This window comes from Polypterus senegalus, chromosome 18, assembly GCF_016835505.1.
Source record: "Polypterus senegalus isolate Bchr_013 chromosome 18, ASM1683550v1, whole genome shotgun sequence".
NCBI lineage: Eukaryota > Metazoa > Chordata > Cladistia > Polypteriformes > Polypteridae > Polypterus > Polypterus senegalus.
Window position 1 is genome coordinate 47,577,255 of NC_053171.1, and position 21,781 is coordinate 47,599,035.

The 21,781-nt window shown below is 38.1% G+C and overlaps 1 protein-coding gene across 2 annotated transcripts in view; it reads left to right on the top strand.

The window, feature by feature from the left end:
• Window positions 1-21,499, top strand: part of gch1 (GTP cyclohydrolase 1) — a 35,087-nt gene extending 13,588 nt beyond the window's left edge. The window contains exons 2-6 of one of the 2 annotated variants that reach the window (XM_039741303.1): window positions 4,783-4,892; window positions 7,773-7,828; window positions 10,389-10,420; window positions 15,445-15,536; window positions 19,872-21,499. In XM_039741303.1, coding sequence (XP_039597237.1) covers window positions 4,783-4,892; window positions 7,773-7,828; window positions 10,389-10,420; window positions 15,445-15,536; window positions 19,872-19,952 — 371 coding nt within the window. In that variant the 3' untranslated portion in view covers window positions 19,953-21,499. The remainder of the gene's footprint in view (window positions 1-4,782; window positions 4,893-7,772; window positions 7,829-10,388; window positions 10,421-15,444; window positions 15,537-19,871) is intronic. The other variant, XM_039741302.1, reaches the window with a different exon arrangement.
• Window positions 21,500-21,781: the final 282 nt, after the last annotated feature.

Sequence of the window (21,781 nt, forward strand, 5' to 3'; positions counted from 1 at the left end):
TGGAACAAACACAACCAAGTAATCAAATTATTCTATACTCCAGAGGTGCTACCTAAAACTCGCAGAAAACACCTGCTTGATACAAAAACACAGCAGTAAAACAGCTATTTACAGTGATTCATTTTTGATGTATTTTCCCAGTATCACCCTCAAATAGGGAGCTTCTGCTAAAGTACACTTATGGACTTCTTCCATTCTCACAAGAGCGACCTTTGCTTTCATCTCTTCCTTGTTGAATAATAGTGTCCTAAAGGTATATCCTATACACCACCTAAGCACTGATGTTACTTATCCTATAAAGTTCAATTTAAAGAAAACTGAACATCTTTTTAAAAATCAAGGCAATGTGACTACCAGATTATGGTAAGTACAAGGAAAGGAAAGTCCAGATTAGTTCTACAAATATTGTGGCCAGCACTTTGAGATACGAGTCTTCTAGTTTTTAGTGTGTCCTTGGAAATGTTGACTGCTTCTATGATGAGCTACAAAGACATTATTGACTGTATCCATGTTACACTTTGTACAATCAATTATTCTGAGTTTTACTTGTTTCACTCATTACATTTTAAAGTACTGGCTGAAAGATTTAGGTTTTCATTAATTTTAGTCTAGTTATTTCTAATTACACTTTTCTTTTACATCAGCTCTACTTAACATGATTCAGATGAAAAAGTCTTGGCAAGAATGATGTTTGTTAGTGTCATTCTTTTTCATTTTTTAATAAGTAAAGTAGATACACAGATACTTTACTGAACAGATTGGAAGAAGAGCAAGTGTTTTTGGAAGCTGAAATGATTACAATACTATTCATCCTGTGAACAGGCAGGTGAATGGCTGGCAAATTATAAAAGACTATCTATGTAAGCCCGTGCTGTAAAAGTCTGGGGTCCTAGAAACTATTGAAATCGTCAGGAAAAAAAAACCTGAAATGTAGAGATGTCAGGTAATTGAAAGGAACTACTCTGGGCTTCTCTCTCTTAGGAGGTCTCGTTTTGCCGAAGTGCTTTCCTCGCTTGTGTATTAGCGGCTAAGCAAGTGTCTCTCTCTTCTGAGGTTTCGTTTTGCCAACGTGCTTGCCTCGCTTGAGTATTGGTATCCCTTTTACTTTTGCTACTTTTTTGCCAATGTGCTCATCTCAATTTTGTATTAGTGGCTAAGTGAGTTTCTCACTTTTCTCGGTGGTTTCACTTTGGCGTCAGAGTCGCTTTCTTTGAGCTGAAGCTTCACACTTTTGGGCCCTTCTTTGAGCTTCATGCTGTAGCCTTGCACTTTCGGGACAGACAGACACACTCATAGACGGATACCAAAGAAAGTGTGGTCAGTTTTTACATTAGTTACTGAACCCCAAATCTATAGTGGAGGTCAAAGCCTATATCAATGTTATCAAATGCAAGCTAACTGACACACAGCCAGCAAATTAGCTGGTTTTAATTTATAAAGCTATCAGCAGTATGGGAGGGTTAAGCACACTACTCCCATCAAAACACATTTAAGAATTAGCAGTCAACAGTAGACTGCAGTAATTAATCTAATATATTTATGGTAAACCGCAGATAATATAACTGTTTAACTGAAGCTGTGTAGTAGGGATGGTTCCACCTGTCCTTTACCAGAACAACCTGGCATGTGTATGACTGCCAAACTGCATAAGATACCAAAGTAAGCAAAGTCATTTTCCTTCAGTTACTGAAGGTTGGGTATGGCAAAGTCTATTCTGGCAGCATCAAGTGCAAGCTAACTGACACATAGCCAGTAAATTAAGGACAACTTTTGCTTTGATGATAGGCTGTGCTCACATAAATGGGCATCTTCATTTAGGGTTATATTATGGTGTTTTAGAGGCAACATAGTAGGCCTTTGAGTGTAGACACTTTATTCTAATAAGCCTTGATTAACCTTTTAGTGAATAGCCATAAATACTAGTATTTGTAGGAACAATAGTGTCAGCTTAGTGATGCATTCTAACCATTACTTGGGAAAGCAACACAAAGACATGCTGGATCAGATGCATTTGTTTAGCTGGTTTTACTCTTTAAAGTTGTGGTATATACTGTAGCAGCATGGGAGAATGCTACTCCCATGAAAACATTTCAGAATGAGCAGACAACAGTTTTTTTTGACTACAGTGATTGCTCTAATATATTTATGATAAATTGCAGATAATACTACAGTTTCCCTGAGGCATGCAATGAGGATTTCTCCACCTGTCCTATACTGGTATGACCTGGCAGGTGTATGATTACCAAATTATATAAGATACCAGAGAAAGCATAGTCCGTTTCCATGGAGATCTTTTCTTGTAGAGTGATAGCAGATCAGCCAGGAAATTAAAAACGCTTACAGTGACGCTGAGAGTACAAACAATAGATGAGTTGTTTTATTTTCTAGATGCTAGCAAACACAAAGCCAGTCCAGGGGAATATGTGGATGATCCCTGTCTTCAGAGTAACAGGAAAAGCAGAGGTGACCCTGAGAGAGATTAGCTGAAGTTTTCAAGGTCTGTCTTTCATCAACAGTGAAAAGCAAGATGCTTGATGACTCTGCAACAGAAATGTATTAAAAACAAGGAGAAATTGTGATGATTTTGGTATTCTTTTTTAGAACTGGAAATGAGCTCTTTAGCTGTCAGTTCCAAGTCATGTTTTGTCTCTATTTTTATTCAGACATACTCATGTTTTTGGGTCCTATTGTCATTGGCAAATTAGCAATATAAGCTTGCCGTTTTGACTTACTGTGTATTACCATAGTATACACATTTTGGTATTTATTGTACTGATTCTGTACTTCAGATTTACCATACTTGCACCCAGAACTACATCCGTTTAGTTGGTCCATGATGTCTTTGCTGTACTGATATTATCTCCAAGCATAAGTAATCATGATGAACTGTTGAACGCTAATGAAAATAAAACATATGGTACTGTATATATTAGATAATGATATAGGTACACCATGCCTATAAAAAGTATTTATTCTCCCTTCAAATTTTACAGTTATACAGCACTGAAACACAATGGATTTGATTTTTTTTTTTATTTTTTTGACACATTAATCAACAGAAAAAATACTCTTTAGTATCAAAGTGAAAGTAGATCTTTGCAAACTGGTCTAAATTAAATGCAAATATTAAACATTTGCATATTGTTTCCATTAATATTCACCTCACTTGTATGACACCCCAAAATCATCACTGGCGTAGTCATTTGGTTTTGGAAGTCACATAATTTGAACTTGGAAGGAGTAAATACTTTTTACAGACACTGTATTTAATAAGGTTGGCACCCTGCCCAGGATTGGTTCCTGCCTTGTGCCCTGTGTTGGCTGGGATTGGCTCCAGCAGACCCCCGTGACCCTGTATTCGGATTCAGCGGGTTAGAAAATGGATGGATGGATGTATTTAATAAAATTCCTCTATATGAGATCCTCAAGACAACCCACTGATTAAGCAAGATACTTCTATGGAGTTTTGCCTTTATATTATCTGCAACTTATTATCTACAACAGTAATCAATAAGTTAGTAAGATTGTTTAATTTTTTCTTGAGCTGGGAATGCAATGAAAATGTCCTATTTTGTTTAAGACCCAGTTGTTCTAATGCATCTGCTGTTCCTGGAGTATTGTGACATGCATTAGCGTCTACTGTATACTCCATGCTGTGCTGTGTGGTATTGTGGTCTATTGTGTCAAACTGAAATTTTATGAAAAGCAGAGATACCCTTACATAACTGAAGAAACTTGAACAGTACAAAGTCTCCTTCTGTAATCATAGTATTTTAATTGTACTAAATAGTTTATGAAGAGCAAAAAGTTAATACAGATGTACAGATTAACAGGTATGTCAGATGAAGAATGCTCAAAAAAGCTATATACAGTATGAAAATCATTGTTTTTTTAATCAAAACTATGAGTCTTGGATTGTAGAGATATATTATGGGCACTAAAAGTCCATGAATAGTATTTGTACAAGTGTAACACAGAAGTTCTTGGATGGTAGACCAGTTTTCAAAGTACTGATTTCACAGATTTAAAGGTCCTTAGGTGAAAGATGTATTCTCAGAAAGTTTGTGGTTCCAGAATTGTAGAAATACCCCCTAAAACATATGGTCTAGGGATGATAAGCAGTTCTCACAGAATATACAGTAAGTTACTTTAAAAATTGACACTCAGTAAAGATCAACAAATGCATATTTGAATATATAAGATGTTTGTACATGATGTTTATTTGCTTTGCTATCAGCTAAGCAGTCCCAATAGCTAGCTCATCCAGATACTTTTCAAAAGTGGTCAATGTTTCACCTACATCAGTTAGTAATTTGTTTTAGATTTTAATGACTCTTAGTTTAAAGAAGTAGTTCATGGATTCTGTCTTGAATGGACTTCCCTTTAATTTCCATCAATGTCATTGAAAACACAGTTTGCTACTTAACTGAAAGAATTCAGCTTTATAAACTTTGATCAATGCCCTTGAGAATCCTGAAAACCTGAGTTAGCAACCTAAGATTTAAATCCCTTAGCCTGTGGCGTTAGGACAGGCCGCTTATTGTTGGGATAGATGTTTTGTTCTGCACGGCTTCTTGTTCTGCTAAATCTTTTTTTTTTTTGTAATGCAGAGACCAGAACTGCACACACTAAATGCAGTCTTGTCAGTGAATTGTAAAACCGGAGCACAATTTCACTTCAGTTATATTAAAAAAGTGGGACTGAGGATTAGATGAGTTTTTACAGCATACAATAGTTTCACTTTTCTATTAACATGTCCAATGTTTTTCTCTTTCCTTTTAGATGTACTGAATGATGCTATATTTGATGAAGATCATGATGAAATGGTGATTGTCAAAGACATTGATATGTTTTCCATGTGTGAGCATCACCTGGTGCCCTTCATTGGCAAGGTAGTGCACATATTCCTTTTCGAGCTTCCTTCTAAAATGTATGTTTAACCTGTCCTTTGATTTTCAAACCTGATTATCAAGTTCAGGGTTGCATAGGCTTGTTGCTTGTGTTTAGCAAGATAAAAAAAATAACTAAAGACAATGGAAATGATACATTTTTAGTATGTGTATTTCCGGGATAATGATCTCTTGCCTACTAAACTTTAGCGATAAGCACCCTTTCCTAGCAGCTTGTTAATTGTTGGAAGGAATGATTGCTCTAAGGTATATTTAAAATGATACTTGTGCTTATGTAAGAGTGGAGTGGAGAATTTAAATGCCATTCCCTAACCTACACACACATGTACACCCCTTTGTCTGATTGGCCTGAATGCACTTCTCTCCCTTGCTGATCTTGTTTTAGCCGAGTAGCTCACTAGACGCTTTAAATTGCTCTTTTAACAGTCACTTTGCCTTAAGGCTCATGTCTGATTTTAATTTTCAGATTTGACATTTTAATATCCCTTTACTATCTTCTTGCCATTTAAGACAAAATAAACAGATCTGTCAATTTCAGGATGTGAAAAAGCTTTGACGACAGCATGAGGCATTGATCAAACAGAAGCAAAGCATTCTTTTTTTTCCAGAGCCTTAGTGATGTCAACAATCTGTGGAAATCTGCATTTAAGAAGCAATTGCCAATGTTTGAAAATATCATCTTTTAATTGGACTTTGCAAAAAGACATTTATTAATTAATGTTGATATACTGTACATAATAAGTACTAAAGATTGTTTAAAGAAATTTTTTGGGTTATTAGTAGCATCTAAAATACGTTAATACCGATGTTTTGTTTTTGTTTTCTTTTTTTTTATATTTTTTTTTTCTTCAAGCCAAATTTATATGAAATTGATTTGTATTCAGTTTGATCAAAAGGATGTAGTTTTCCAGTATGTGCTGTATGAGGTAAGTCTAATTAATGTTTAGTCTGTTTTTAGGTAAAAGATGCAGCTTTATTGGACTCGAGTGAGATACTTTACGGTGAAAAGAAACTTTATTGGACGTACCAGTTAGCCATACAGGATATAAAAAAGATTAGTGTCAGACTGTTTATTGCTAATATAATGACGTATATAGGTGAGCTCTGTTGATCCTTGCTTACCATAAAAAGCAGAGAGGTTAGCTCTGTTGAGGTCTGCATTCTGGCCATAAGGTGACATCAAACGTAAATATACATACATGTCTTACCTGACTAGAAATGTTTTCTGTATGACAGCCAAATATGGAAACAGAAGGTGAGCAAAGTCATAATACCCAATAAGAGGACTCAGAAATGTGAACTTTGCTACTTTGTTCAATCCCGTCATGAAAGGGTACAGAGCTTATCTGTGCGCCCAGTCTTACTGAGTACAGAAATAAGTGGTGTATGCATGCTGGCCATAATGGAGTGATGAAATGAGTTCAGACTGTGTGGTCATGAGATGCCAGAGTAACCTCTGCCTGTATCTGTAGTATGCTGCCTTGAAAAAAGGTATAGAATTTAGCTATATCAGATTGTGCATTCAAGCCCTAATGCAGTGCTCTGATGAACTCTTGCAGAATGAGGTAAATGACCTTATTTAAACACAGAAGATGTTTCTTTTGATAAAACAACATTGATTATTTCAGCAGATATTAGTTTACTGAGTTTGTGTTTAAAGGAAGTTATTTTCCCTTGTAGGTTGTTGATCTTGTCTTTAGCTGGATGACATGTATTTTATTAGGGTGTTTCTTGTATCTTCTTGGGGCATTTTAGGATATAGGAATAGCAAAGCTGGTTATTGAAAATAATTTACTAACATTATTGCAGACCTGTGGCAGGAAAGAAAAACATGTTTCTAGGAAATGAAAAGTGCTTGGGGGCGGATAGCCAATGACTGAATCAAGAAGACAGTCTTACTTTGCCTCTCTACTCTGCATCTGTGTGTACTGTGTGCTGCACAGCTTGCTATTAATAGATAGAGGCAAAAATGTTCAAATTAAAGTTCATAGGTATACCGATATCTCCCATATGACCTAGGCACAAGGAGAATAAACTGTCTGAGTGCCTGCCTGACCCATACAGCCTAATGACTCTCTGAAAAAAAATCTGATAAGTAGCCATCTTTGTAATTCTTTGCACCCAGACATGTACATTATTCAGACTATTGAATGAGCTGTGTTTTTTTTTTAACATACCAAATCTGCTGTAGGGAAATTACACAAACTGGAAAGTAGAAGACTGGAGTCCCCTGTAGGTAAAGGGCTGGTCCACCTTGAACATGTTTTCATTTTTTCCAGGTGTCCATTGGCTATTTGCCAAACAGACAAGTGATAGGCATCAGCACACTAGCAAGGTAACAGGTGACTCTCTGCCTCGCCTCATACCTGTCTTCCTTGGAGCAGCGTGACTTATCTCTCTGTCCATGTTTTCTAATGTTTGGGCAGTCTGACCTCATCCTTTATCCTCATACCCCATACTCAAGTAGTTAATTGCTTTTTCTACCTTTATCCCCTGTAGTGATACCTGCAGTGCTGGCAAACATCACCCAACATTCTTCATCATAGTGTCACTTGTTACACTTAATGAATAAAGTTTTTTTTTTTTTAAGAGAAATCAATAAATATTAATTTCATTTTCATTTAAAATTGAAGTTCCAAGAAAAATCAGTCAGAGGGACATTCACTGAACATGTTCTTAACTTCATTCACCTCTGTTAAAAAACTAGGTTGAATGCAATTTAGATCTACAAACGCAAAGTGAATTAAACCTGCCACATATCAAAATAAATAGCAAGATGCCCATTGGGTTTGCCTACTCCTGGGCCTTGCTAACCTAAAAAGCCCCTAAATCCACCCTATATCTTTCTCCCTCTCTGCTTAGGTGCACATAGGCTACCTCCCGAACAAGAGGGTTCTGGGGCTCAGCAAACTTGCCAGGTAAGATCTGCTGAATATCAATAGACCAATATTTGAATCTTATTGTTTTTATTTTATTGCTTACTATTACATAATCAATGAAGTAATTTGAATAAGTCTTCTTTCAAGGAAACAAAATGTTTTTGGTACAAGTTCAAACCTTTTTCTATCTGCCTTCTCTCAAAGGAATAGTACTAATTTCTCTTTTTACTTTATTACTAAGGTTGTGGAGCTGCATATTCCTCCCACTACTTTTCTTTCTTTTTTAAGATTCTGCAGCTTTTTTCTAACTATGTTGAAACTAAGATCATACTATTTCAGTGTCACTTTTGTATTTTTTCTCTAGATGTTACACAGCCTTCGTAGCACCTTTCCTTTAAAGTCAGCTTTCTTCTGTTGCTCCTAAGCACCTTTCGTCTCTCACAAATGTGGCTCAAACTCTGCCTGTTATTGTTCCATAAATATGGGAATGATTCCTTTTACCTCATTAACTATCTTTTGTATCAGTAAATCCCTCTTTCATATTTGAAAGTTGCAGCTCCTTTTTGTAATAGCCACAGCTCCCAAACATTACATCCCACGTCCACCCTTAAAACCTCTCACCCCCATTCTTTGCCCTTTGATGCTACCTTACCTTATAATTTGGCAGCTGCAGGTAGTGTAGTCCGCAATTCATTTGCTTTACATTTTTTACACTGCAGGTTTGGTGGTCCTGGGCACCTCTTCTTTAGATTCTGCTAGTGTTCTTCAGTACCGTCTCCTTATACAGTATTTTACTCTTAGGAGATGACGTGGTTCTCATTGCCACTGATTTACACTTTGGATGTTTCTCATGTTCTCTAGTACAGTACCTTCTTTTTGTATTTTAGAGACTGTGGTTGGGATGGACCTAAATACCTCTCCTTTATACCCTATAGGTGCATTTGGTCTCTTAGAAACCTCCATCCCCACGTAAAATTAGGGTCATCTTCTCCATCTGTTTTATTTATAGAGCTAAATGGTATCCATGCATATGTTTATTGTGCTTGTCTCCTCTCATCTCTATAAACAATGTTTTGCAGCAGCACTTTTCTACCTAACCTTTCTGTTGGGGTACTGAAGACTAACCTATTGTCCTTAGTCACCCGTACTGGGTGAGTCACAAGGCTTAATTGTCTGAGCTGATTATTTGTATTTTTTGTAACAGCCTGCAGAGAAGAATCCTCTCTGACCTCAATACGTGACTTAGTACATGAAACATTTACTAATGCAGAGATGTCAAGAGCATCAGAGAAACAAGACTACTGATAAAATATTGTGATGTAACTTAATCCCACATGCGCAGGAGGCATGTACTATTGCCTTTTTCATTTTATTTTCTCAGTAAATGTGCAAGATCAAAGATGGATTTATGTATTAGTACACGTCTATGGTCCTGAAAGTATTAGCTGTGAAAAGAAAGGGAAGGCGTTTGCAATGTTTTATTGCCACCACTGTATTCTCGTTTTTCCTTGTATAAAACATGATGTTGAAGTGTGTCCCACAGCTCAAACCCTGAATGCCTTTTCTCTGTGTAATCATGGTCTGTTGCAGGAGATTGACATTTAATCACAAGCAGACGTAGAGGAAAATCCAATTTATGAATGAGTGTTGCTAAAGTCTGAAGTGAATCTGAGGTCAGCAATTGCTGTGCCATCAGCGTCACTGGCGTGAACAAGACTTCTCTGTATCTTTGTCTGAAAAAAACAATAAATTGCAAGTTAGGCTAACAACCATAGATATTAGGGTGACACTTCTCACTTTCTTAGAACATTTCAGAGCAGTTTTATTCGAAAGATTCCCACCTATTAATCGTACTAGCACTAGAAACTTGCTATGCTATTATAAGACAGTGACATTACCTTCTTCTGATTTACTGAAACTGACCATTCTTAAGACGTAATGTCACTACGACCCAGCTCTTCTCCACTTCATATTGAAAAAAAATCACCCTTTTATTTTACAAGTGACTCTTCATTTACAAAAGATATTCTTATCTTTTTATAGTTTTTGGACTGTAATCTACCAGATTGCAGAATCAAACCAACCCCTAGTCTTTTTTTGATTCTGAGTCATGAAACATCCCTTTGCCACAATTTTATACTGTAAACTTGAACATTATGTGTGTATACAAATATACTGTGCAATTTATCAGCTTCATAGTAAAATTAAAGTATATAAAATAAAGACAGATTGGATCAAAGTATCAGTCAAGATATAGGAGGATTCTTTAAACATGTGGAATTAGTAGTTGTTCAGCATATGTGACCCTGCAGAAGTATGGCAAAGACTGATGTATTTAGGTTGCTTCTACAATGGTAACATTTAGTGTGGTTTAATATGCTTCAGTTTTACAGAAAAAAAAATGTCTGAGTCTCAGAGATTTTAAAACCTGCAAACTCACTTTTTAATGGGAGAGGCAGAGTCTGTTTGTGATGCTAAAAAATTCTAAAATAAATTCAGACTTTATTCTGCCTTCTGGAGCTTGTGGGATATTTGTGCATAAGATGTGCAGTGAAAAGGAATTGACAAAAGAATAATTGAATGTGTTCATTCTTCCCAGAATTGTTGAAATCTACAGCCGGCGATTGCAAGGTAGGTAATTAATTATAACCTAAAAGAACACTCAAAATTACTGCTCTACTCCATCCTGCATTCTAATGCCTCCATTTCAAAACCATTAGCTTGGATTCCTATTTGCTTGCTAATTTGTTTGCTTGCCTCCATCTAGTGGTCATAGCTTGTATTACATACTCCTCACAAATTAAATTAAGTCTTGCAGATCAAATTACTATCAATTAATAATGATGATAATAATTTCAAGGTTATTTTTAAGAAAAAGTTGTTTTTGTCAGATATTAGTTTAGTCAGTTTAACAATTTACAACAATTTAGTCATTATGATTTTTAAGTGCTTGCACAGCTAATACAGTACACGCAACATTTTAATGTAGCAGAAAGCTCAAAGGTGCATTATTACCATTGTACATATTGCAGAAATATTCTAATGTACATATACAGTTAAAACACAAAATAACTATAACTAACAAAAAAAAAAACTCCGAAAGGCTAACAGCCCACACAAGCACACACCAAACGCTTTCATTCACTTCCTTGTTGAAAAGTGTATTACAACCACCCAACGTACTCCAATAATAAAATTTAATTACTTAAATAATATGTAATAAACAAAGAATGTAATGTTAACAAGTGTTCTGTAGTTTAGTCAACTGCGGAAGTATTATATGATATTATGACACGATCAGCCTGACTGCAGATCAGAAATCACAATTTATAAACCCTACTGAGCTAGAGGAATATTCCTGTAGTTTTGGGAGTCCCAGTCACTCTTCTTCATTGTGGTGTAATGACATTAACTGCACCTTTCAAGGCAAAAGGTACTTTGGTTAACATTGTAGTACTACCTCCACTTGTCAAGTTTGGTGAAGGACATTACACTTCAAAACCCAAATTAATTGTTGTACTTCTTCACTCTGCTACAATACATTTAAAACGAGGCCAAGAACCAACTTCCTTGGGGTGCCAGATCATTGCAGGACAATATTGATGTATATATTCACACTCAAACACACTGAGGCACTTTTTTTTGAGTCACCGGTCAACATATAACCTGCACATATTTAACTACTAAGAGGAATACTGGAGTATCCAGGCAAAACCTCAATTTAAACATGGGGAGAATGTGCAGAATACACAATGTCATGCAGTGGGATTGCCATTCAAGAATATAATAACAGTGAATATTACTAAAAAGTGAATTTATAATTCCTTTCAGTGATTAATGGCAGCATATTGCTTAAGGCAGGAACCAACCATATATGGAACACTAGATATCTACATAGCACATTTTGAATTTACATTCTGATTCAATGCAAATTTTGTGATGTGAAAGGAAAATTAAGTATTAGAAGAAAGCTAACAAGAATAGAAAAACATGCTTACAGACTGTGACCAGCCCAGGAATTAAACTGTTGTCACTGGTATTGTGAGAAGAATAAATCTATATATTAGTTCCTTTTCAGAACACTTAGTGATATTATGCACTGAATGTAGCACAAAGTACCACATCTGCTGTTTTCTTAATTAATATCTGTTGTCACCTCCTTTCGATATCTTCACCATTTTTTTCCTTATTTATTTAAGGCACTATATAGGTGCCCGACCTGGCACAGATTGACAATGGATGCATGTGTAAAAATCAAAGATAAAAGGACTTTTATTTTTTTTCAGCCATGGGGCACGTCTTCCCCCGTGTCCCACCAGCTCAACACAGTCCTGCACAAGCACACCAAAGTGAAACAAAAACACAACAAAATACTCTTCTTCCAGTCCTCCCAGGCAGCTTTGTCGTGGCTGTCGTTCTCCCAACTCTGGCACCTGGAGTGGTGACTTTCGGCTCCTTTTATAGCCCACCCGGTAGTGCTGCAGGTGCTCATTGACCTCATTCCGGCTCTACTTCCGGGTATGGCTGCGCTCTCACCCAGACAGGCTCATTAAACTGTGCAGCTCCCCCTGGCGGTGGCCACGGAGCCCAACAGGAATGGGTTCTGGTGTTCCAAACTTGTAGCCCCGATGCAACCCAAGGGGGCTGGCAGCAAGTGTTCCAGGGGGCATAGCGTAAATCCCATGGCTGCTCCCCCAGATTTAGTGTCAAAGAGGCGTCCTGGCCATCCGTCACATCCTTCTTAAAAGGGTTTGCAGAACTATTTCAAATTCAAATACTTGTTTCCATGTCAGACAATAGTCTTCTTTAAGACCACATCAAGACCCATGTCTACTTATTTTGGAGATTGTGTTAATTTTTTATCTTTAATATGACAAGAGCAGTGGATAGTTATAACCATCCATTTTTCATTGAATAAGAATTATGTAGTTTAGGTGAGGAGGGCCTTTTAAATCAGTGGGCCCCAACCTTTTTGACCCCAAGGACTGCTTTACTAGAAGCAAATTTTTCCAGGGACCGGTGGGGGGAGAGGATTCGGGGTAGGTTTGCAAGGCAGTTTTATACACAATTTACATTTACATATCTATTATTATTAAGTTATGATATCGTAATAGAAATTATACAACTTGTCATAATGCAGAATCAGTGGGAGCCCTGAGCTTGTTTTCCTGCAACCATGACGATCCCATCTGGGGACGATGGAAGACAGTGACACGTGAAGTGTATTGCTTATTTTCAGTCTACTCTATAATCTCGTTTTGGTTGCTGTCACTGCAGAAAATGCTGCCTCACAAAGATAGGATGTTGGAAATGGAAGCAGACTTCTCAGTGCTTTTGCAGCAACCTCAGGGTATTCTGCCTTGACTTTAATGCAAAATGTATGGAGATTTGAAGTTGTCTCAAACATACTTTTAAGGCGACCATCATTTGCAGCCTCAAGCAGCTGATCTTCTTCAAGCACAGACAAAGTTGATTCACCTAGCTTATTCACAAATGGATCACGGATTCATTCCTTCCCATTTCGGGGGTCTTTTGTGGTTGGGAATAATCCTCAAACTCTGTTGAAAGCTGAGATAGGTGATAATACAACAGCTGGGAGAAAAAAAGGCCCTGTCTTGGTATCTTTAACAACCTCTGCTAACGTATGACACAATGTTCACTCGTTGGCCCCATAAATTAAGTTTGGCTTTGAATGCAGCCACTTTATCTGCCAATTTAAACAACAGGTATCTACTGCCTCTGCCCCACATGCTGCTGCTTCACCCCTGCCTCAGATTTTCCTCCTCAGGCTCCTCCAGCACTCCTCCAGCCTGGCTGGATACTGAGTCTGCAGAGTGGGTAAAGGTGGGGTCTCCAATAGTGCCTGTATGCCTGTAGTGCAAATACAGGTAAAATTCCATTACAACGAACTGCTAGTGACCTAAAAATTATTTTGTTGTAATGAGATTCTGTATTTGTTGCTATAGTGCTTTCTTTAACTTGCGTCCAGGCGTTTGTAATCATTTCAGTAGCTGTTTTCACATTAATTTTAATCTTCTCCTGTCTACAAGTTATGCTGACGAGAATTTTTCTCAGCATTTCTTTGTGATGATACAATTTCAGGGTGTGAATGATGACCAAACCCAATCGCTGAAGCACTGCTGTGCAATTGGGTGGGAGGAATTCAATGCGAACATTATCTAAATGCAGAAGCATGTTGTGGGCAGCACAGTTATCAATCAGAAGCCGAATTTATCTTTTTCTTCTTCTTCATAAAGTGAGGTTTCTGAACTCTTTTGCGCTCCCCCCAATCCCCCCCACCCAACAGGAATGTCACACATGGGAAGTGTGTTCCGAAGCGTGATTGCCGCATTTGTGTAAGATTGTTTGTCCGTTTTTTCAGGGGCAGGGCAACAGCAGGCTTACAGTGCTGCAGTGAAGCGCCACAGAAACGAATCCTAAAAGATTGTGGTTGCACTATAAGTCCCTGTCTTACACCCCAAAACACGAGGCTGAGTCTCAGTACTTTAGCAAAACCAGCTTTATGTATTTAGCTTGAAACAGAAACAGCATGGTTATTTTTTGTAGCGGGATCTGCCACTCTCCTATACATAGATACAGCAGTCAGACAAGGGTTGTGACCAGGTTAGTGGCCAAGTAATCCTGTTGCCTGCATTTACAATGTTCCTTGCATCACTCATCAAGATCTTTTCTGTTTGCTTTGGTGAAGAGCTGCAGCAGAGCTGTGAGCCAGCTGTTTCCCCAGCAATGGATAAACAGTCTTCCACAGACGTGGTGATCGCACTTTGGACGCTCTCTGGCGTGTTTGTCCCGTTGACAGAGGTCCCAAGAGAGTTTAGAAGCCTCACATTTTCTTGAATGAGTTCCACATTAATAGGAATGTTTCTTGAACGAGCATCAGTGAACCACATAAAAACTGCTTTTTCTGCATCTTCAAATGCAGCAGTTCACATACATTTGCAACCCTAGATTTTTCCTCTTTTTTGCATATAACAAAGACATAGGCATTGCTGTTGTCATTCCAACAGATCATTACAAACATTAACACTGTTATCGTTTTTTCATGTCTGCCGTTTCTATAGGAAGAGGACAAAGAGTTAAATTCCAATGGATGTTTTTCAAATGTTCATGAGCAATAAGCAACCGGTATCACTGAAAACCACAGAAAACAAAAACAGCAAAAAAAAAAATAAGAGTAAATTTCGAAGAAAGAAAAATTTTTTTACAATGTTTCTGTTTGGGGATTGTTGTGCACAACTGAGCTGCAACCACAGAACTAACTGCTCTGTGGATGATTAATTCAGGCATTTCAAGGTCACTTTGTTGTAATGAAAGTATCAGCTGAATGTACTTCGTAGTAACGAGATTTCTATAGACTCGTGTCATATGGGGAAACTGTCGGGACCATAAAAATACTTCGTTGTAATACTCTCTCAGCTCTGTCTCTCTCCTTTCTCTGCGCCGCTGCAAAGCCCCGCCCGCCTAGCATTCTGAAAAGTGTCCTCGGTGAAGGGGGTAGCCATTGCCTAGAACAAGCACCATATCATCAGTTATAGCATAAATCATTTTTACAAAACATCCTGCCATCCATCCACATCCTTCTTACCAGTCTCCAGAAAGAAGCACTAATAACTTACCTTTCTGTTACTCTACAGTCCAGGAGAGGCTCACCAAGCAGATTGCTGTGGCCATAACTGAAGCACTGAAGCCGGCTGGAGTTGGAGTTGTCATCGAAGCCACGTACTTAGTGATTTTACTTTTATTTTTATTTTTTAACGGTTTAAGGACTAGGGTGAATGTCCACTACTTACTTGTGGTTAGAGGAACTTCTTTAAAGTCTTTTGTCTTTTTATTTCACTAATTTATCTTTCTAATTCATGACCTTTAACTTTAAAGAAGGAAAACCTTAAAGAACCAGAAGTATTTGTAATCCTTATAGGTTACACTTATTAGGTACTTTAATTGGACACTGACCATTTGAATTCACGAATTCTTGAAAGTCAGTGCTCTGACCTTTATAGACTAAACCATAGAATCACTTAATTTAAACACTTGTGACCCCCAAAATCTTTGAAAGTTTTTTTTTTAGGTATTTCTGATTGACAGTTTTAGAACTTGGACTCTAGAAACTATTGTACCATTTTAGATTTTGACTCTTGGACTTTTAAAAGATAATTTCAGTATTTTTGAAGTTGAGTTTTTTTTCCATTGTTGTGTCATAAATTAATTTGCCCTTGAAAGTTGCATTTTTAAATGAATGTGAATGTATAAATTTAATCCAGTGGAGGGTAATAGTGGGCCAAACCCTACCCAGAAGCAGTGTGAAAAAGATAGGATTTTGTGTCTGACTGTGAAACTGACAAGACTTTCAGCCTGTTGCTGAAACACATAGTACATGTATGTGCCATAATCACTATTAGGCAGCTATAACATGCCAAAGATTAAAGAGCTGATTAGACAAAAAGTTGGAAATTTACAGCCTGCTCCTACGACAGGGGGCTCTGGAATATTGGAAATTGGAGCCCTTACCATTTTGACATCGACATTTTTGGTAAGTGTTAAACGTTTTGTTTCACTGTTCTTCTGGCACCACAATTGTATCTGCAGGGGAATGTAAGTATTTTCTTAACTTAACAATTCAAATTTCTGGGGCAAATGAATGTTATGCTACAACTATGAAGAAATAGCTGACTCAGCTTTGACTTTGCCCACTTTGAATGATTTGATTGTTATAAAAAGAACACATTGAATCAGTTACCCTTGTAAACTGCCTGTAAAGGCAGTCCCTAAATTGTGATAACTTTCATGTTAACGGTGGTTTTAGGATTTAATGCCTTCTTTTGTTCATTTAGTACATTATAGTAATAATGAGTGTGAGAGCATCTGTGAAGATTAAATAATAATAACCCATCAGAGTTGAATTGAACTTGGCTAAGCAGACAAAACCCTCTTAATTTTATTGATGTTTTAATAGTTACATTGGAGTTGTAAACCCAATCAGAGGAATAAGCAATCATGCAGCAACATTTCACTTCATTCTTTTCAAAATTAACAAAACATTCATAGTACTGTGCATAGTGTGAGTAGCTTTATCAACTAACCCTTCAGGTCAGGTTGGGGAACATGCACTGGTACAGCACATTGCCGCACACCCCACACAACAAAACAGCTCGGGATCCTGGTTGGCAACCCCCCAGGCAGACACACAGTCCAGCCCCACCCTCCAGAAATGAGCCTGTATCTGCCACAGCTAGGTGTTACGTGGGTGTCCCATTGGCCTGGTCCAGCCACTCAGGTCCTCAATAGTGAGGATCCCATGGGCTGGATCACCCTCAGGAACTAGCGCCACATGGCCGTAGTATCGTAACTGACACTCTCTCACAATGCAGGTAATGTGCCTCATTCGTATGGCGTTATTTCAGTGCCACTATTCTGAGCGCACGTAAAAAAATATTTCAAGTGCAAGTGTTGCATTTTGAGGAGAAATTTATTTTGAGCGTACAAAAGCTGAATTTGAGTGAACAAAATTCATTGCTGCGCAAAAATGTATTTCAGTGTTTGCACTTATCCATATACACACACACAATAGCACCCCCTCTCGCTCAGTTTTTTCATTTGCGCTTGCTCGCAATGTGTTGCTTGCGCTCACAACATTCTCTGCTGCAAGCGCTCAACTCTCTGTACACCGTTATAAGTGTGCCACAAAACCAACCAATCACAGACTTGGTTTCAAAAATTCTGATTGGCTCTACGGTCTCCAATCAGCTCGCTAGCTGCTGCATTCCGGAAACAGTCCGAAATGTAGCTAAATCCAGCTAAACTTAATTAAACCCCAATTTGCAGATAATATCTTTAATTATTTTATTTTAAAATATATTATTTGTTAAGACTATCGTTGGTGTAGTATAATGTAGTTGCATTACACAACCATGCCAACTGACTGTTTCCGGAATGCAGCAGCTAGCGAGCTGATTGGAGACCGTAAGAGCCAATCAGAATTTTTGAAACCAAGTCTGTGATTGGTTGGTTTTGTGGCACACTTATAACGGTGTACAGAGAGTTGAGCGCTCGCAGCAGAGAATGTTGTGAGCGCAAGCAACACATTGCGAGCAAGCGCAAGCAACACATTGCGAGCAAGCGCAAATGAAAAAACTGAGCGAGAGGGGGTGCTATTGTGTGTGTGTATATGGATAAGTGCAAACACTGAAATACATTTTTTGCACGCAGCAATGAATTTTGTTCACTCAAATTCAGCTTTTGTACGCTCAAAATAAATTTCTCTTCAAAATGCAACACTTGCACTTGCAATCTTTTTACGCAGCCAATATTTTTTACGTGTGCTCAGAATAGTGGCACTGAAATAACGCCATACATTCGTGGCTCCAAGAGCAACCGCTCATTTGACACAAAGTCAAACCAGCGGTACCCAAGGATTCTCTGAAGAGACACAGTCCAGTCTTCATCTCATGTCACTGGATAGCGTCCATGTCCATGTCTCACAACCATATAGCAAGACAGGAAGGATCAGGACTCTAAAGACTTGGACCTTCTTCCTTTTGCATAGATATCGGGAGCGCCACACACCCCTTTCCAGCGACCTCATGACCCCCCATGCTCTCCCAGTCCGACTACTGACTTCATAGGAAGAGTCACCAGAGACAAGAATGCCACTGCCGAGGTAAGTCAACCTCTCGAAAAGATTGACACTCTCCGCAGACAGACGTACTGTTGATGGCTGTGCCTAAGAAGTCATTAAAGGCCTGAATCTTGGTTTTTATCCAGGACACTTGTAAGCCTAGACACTCAGACTCCTAACTCAATCTCTCGAGAGCCCCGATCAGAGCCTCCATTGACTTCTTAGCAAACAGATACCCCTCAGCCACTGGACCCCATGACCTTGCCCAACACGAAGTCTATGCAAGCATTGAACAGAGCAAGAGCAAAACACTCCTCACGAACCCCAGAATTAACTGGGAAAAGCCCAGAGGTCTGCCTTCACTCTGTACAGCACTCACAGTACCAGTGTACAGGGCTGGCCATGATATCCAGCAATCTTGAGGTGATCCCACAAAGTCTCAAGATGTCCCACAGGGCAGCTCGATCAACTGAGTCGAACGTTTTATGAAATTGACAAATGCTGCAAAAAAACTGCCGCTATTCGTGTTTATGCTCCATGAGAACCCTCAGTGCCAGGATGCGGTTGATTATAGACTTCTTAAGCATAAAACCAGACTGCTCCAGTCGCTGGTAGGTGAGCAAGTGATCATGGATAATGCTAGCAAGGACCTTACCTGGCATCGAGAGCAGTGTTATCCCCCTGTAGTTGCTGCAATCCAGGTGATCACTCTTCCCTTTCCAGTTAGTTGGGATGATACCAGTCACCCAAATGGAAGCAAAGATTGCTTGCAGTGTCAGGAGGACAGCCTGGAGGAGTTCACCCCGGATACCACAGATCCTAACCATTACTGAAATTTAAACTGTATTAATAAGGAACATATTTAATATTTAACAATTATTTAATAAGGAACATATTTAAAAAAAAAACATATATACAGTATAAGGAAATAGAATGCTGGATTTTTTTTCATGAAAACATTTATAAAAGTGAAAGCATCTGCCAGGAACTGTTCTTTTGTGTTCTTATGGACACTTACTCCTGCACTTATTGAGGCCTGTTTGGTTTGTTGCCTTTTGCTCATCAAACATAATCTCATCATCTGTTTGAGAAGTGAATGAAGGCATTGACTACCAAATCCACCAGACAATTGACACAAAAACTGGACATTAGGTGATCTCTTTAATTCTTCAGCAACTTAAACCTGTGACCATTAGAAATTCTTGTCCATTAGAATCTAAGCCCCTTTAAGACAGTGCTTTGGAAGCTATAACATGAACTACTATTCTAATGGGAACCTAAGAATTTTTGGTATAAACAATTTATAGGTCAACCTTACAGAATGTGATACTCATAAGCACAGGCCCTTAGAATATGCAGTTGTAGAACGATTAACACTTACTAGCTGGTTTTATTTTTCTTTATCATCCAATGAGTAATTGTAGTATTCCTGTGTTGATCTTACAGTCACATGTGTATGGTTATGCGTGGAGTTCAGAAGATGAACAGCAAGACAGTGACCAGCACAATGCTTGGAGTGTTCCGTGAGGATCCTAAAACAAGAGAAGAATTTCTGACACTTATCAAGAGTTGAGACCTTGCAGCACTACTGCAAACCGCCTTTTTGGAAACGCAACGCCACTGCCAAATACATCTTCTAAAACCACCATCCGCAGAACAAGAGGGACATCTGCCAGATTCAATACAAGAAAAGAGACATTGCTTCACCACAGACACACATTCTAACCCGGAATCCAGAAATCCTGAGAAGAGGCACAACAATGCTAATAACTGACATAAAACAAGTTCTTTAGATGAGCATATATGTTATCTTTAAGGCTATTACATTTAAATAATCCAGTTTTAATGAGTAAGCCTCCACAGAATATCATTCAAAACTTAATGCACATAAAAAGCCAGCTTCAAAAAGGATGCCATTTTGTTTACACATATACATTCCATATGCAGAGTGGTATCATTACTTTGTTCAATGGTGCATTACTACATTTGACCTTCAGCTCCAGATGGGAATCATCACAACATCTGACAGGAAATCAACTGAATGCCTCTAACTGAGAGAACAACCAAAACATGTCATATAGGATATCACCTATGAACACTTGAGAAGTCTAATTGATGGTTCATCTCCAGGCTTAGGGCCAGCATTTGTTAATTTTGGATATGTTGAAATCCCCTTCATCATGTGACACAGTACTTTTATATGTACATTTTGGAGTCTGGCAAGCTCCACTCTGTTGGTCTCTTCAGGTCGCGTTTGTTCATTCAAGTTTCCTGCGGGTTGCAGTAGTGCACCTTGCAATGATTTGTGAACTACCACACCCTTTTTACAGTGTTTAATATCTCTGCTATTTATTTATTTATTTATTTTTATGAAGGTTTCAGAACTACTCTGAATATATGTTGTATAAATTAGACTTTTAATGTTCAAATTGCTGTCTCTTGTGTCAGTCCTTTGAATGTAGTTTCTCTTTCCCCTTTCTTGAAACATCCTGTACTGTTGTCTGTAATGTGAAATACTAGTCTACAATTTGTTGTCTTTGAAATAATTGTCAGGGTTGTTTGTGTAGAGCAATTTCCTTTAAGTAGACTATGTAGGAACAAAATGTTGAGGTGAGATGGTTAGTAGTAGTAGTCATAGGAACAATTTTGACAATTGTGACACAGTTGTACCTGGAGGTCAGTGGGTACTACGCTGTCACTTCCTAATAGTGATACATTTTGCAATGTGTATCCTCAGGCTTAATTGGGATGTTGTTAGTTCTATGAGACATTTCACCCAGATGTTTCATATTCTGCTGGTTTTATCAGGGCACTGGTTTTTTTTGGTTTGTTTTAGAAAAAACAGTAATAGTCACTCCTGTTGAGTCTATGTTCATTACACCATCCATTAATACATATGTGGCCAAAATTTATACTCAGGTAATATCTAACATATAGATGGATTTGTATAAAATGCAGAGGAAAGACAAGTTTTTAGATTTATAATTGGACAATACACTCAGCATGACCAATATGCAAGGAAACCCCTTGGGCACTATTCAGATTGCCCTTGCTTTCTGAAAAAAAAAAAAAAAGAAAGCCCACAATATTATGACCCCCCAAGCTTAACTACCAGATTTGTCTATCTTGCTCATTTACTATACTGTTCTGAATTGATAAACGGGTGCTACAGACAGGAAATGTATTTGAGGCTCAGGAAACTGAATGTTTCCAGAACATACTAGATCTACTTACCAAAGCAGTGCCGAGGCAGCAAGTAGACAGACCAGAAACAATAAAGGATGGAATTTCATTGTAGGCTTAAACATAAGAAAGATATTACTATCAGACGACTGTTCAACCCATTGAGCCTATAT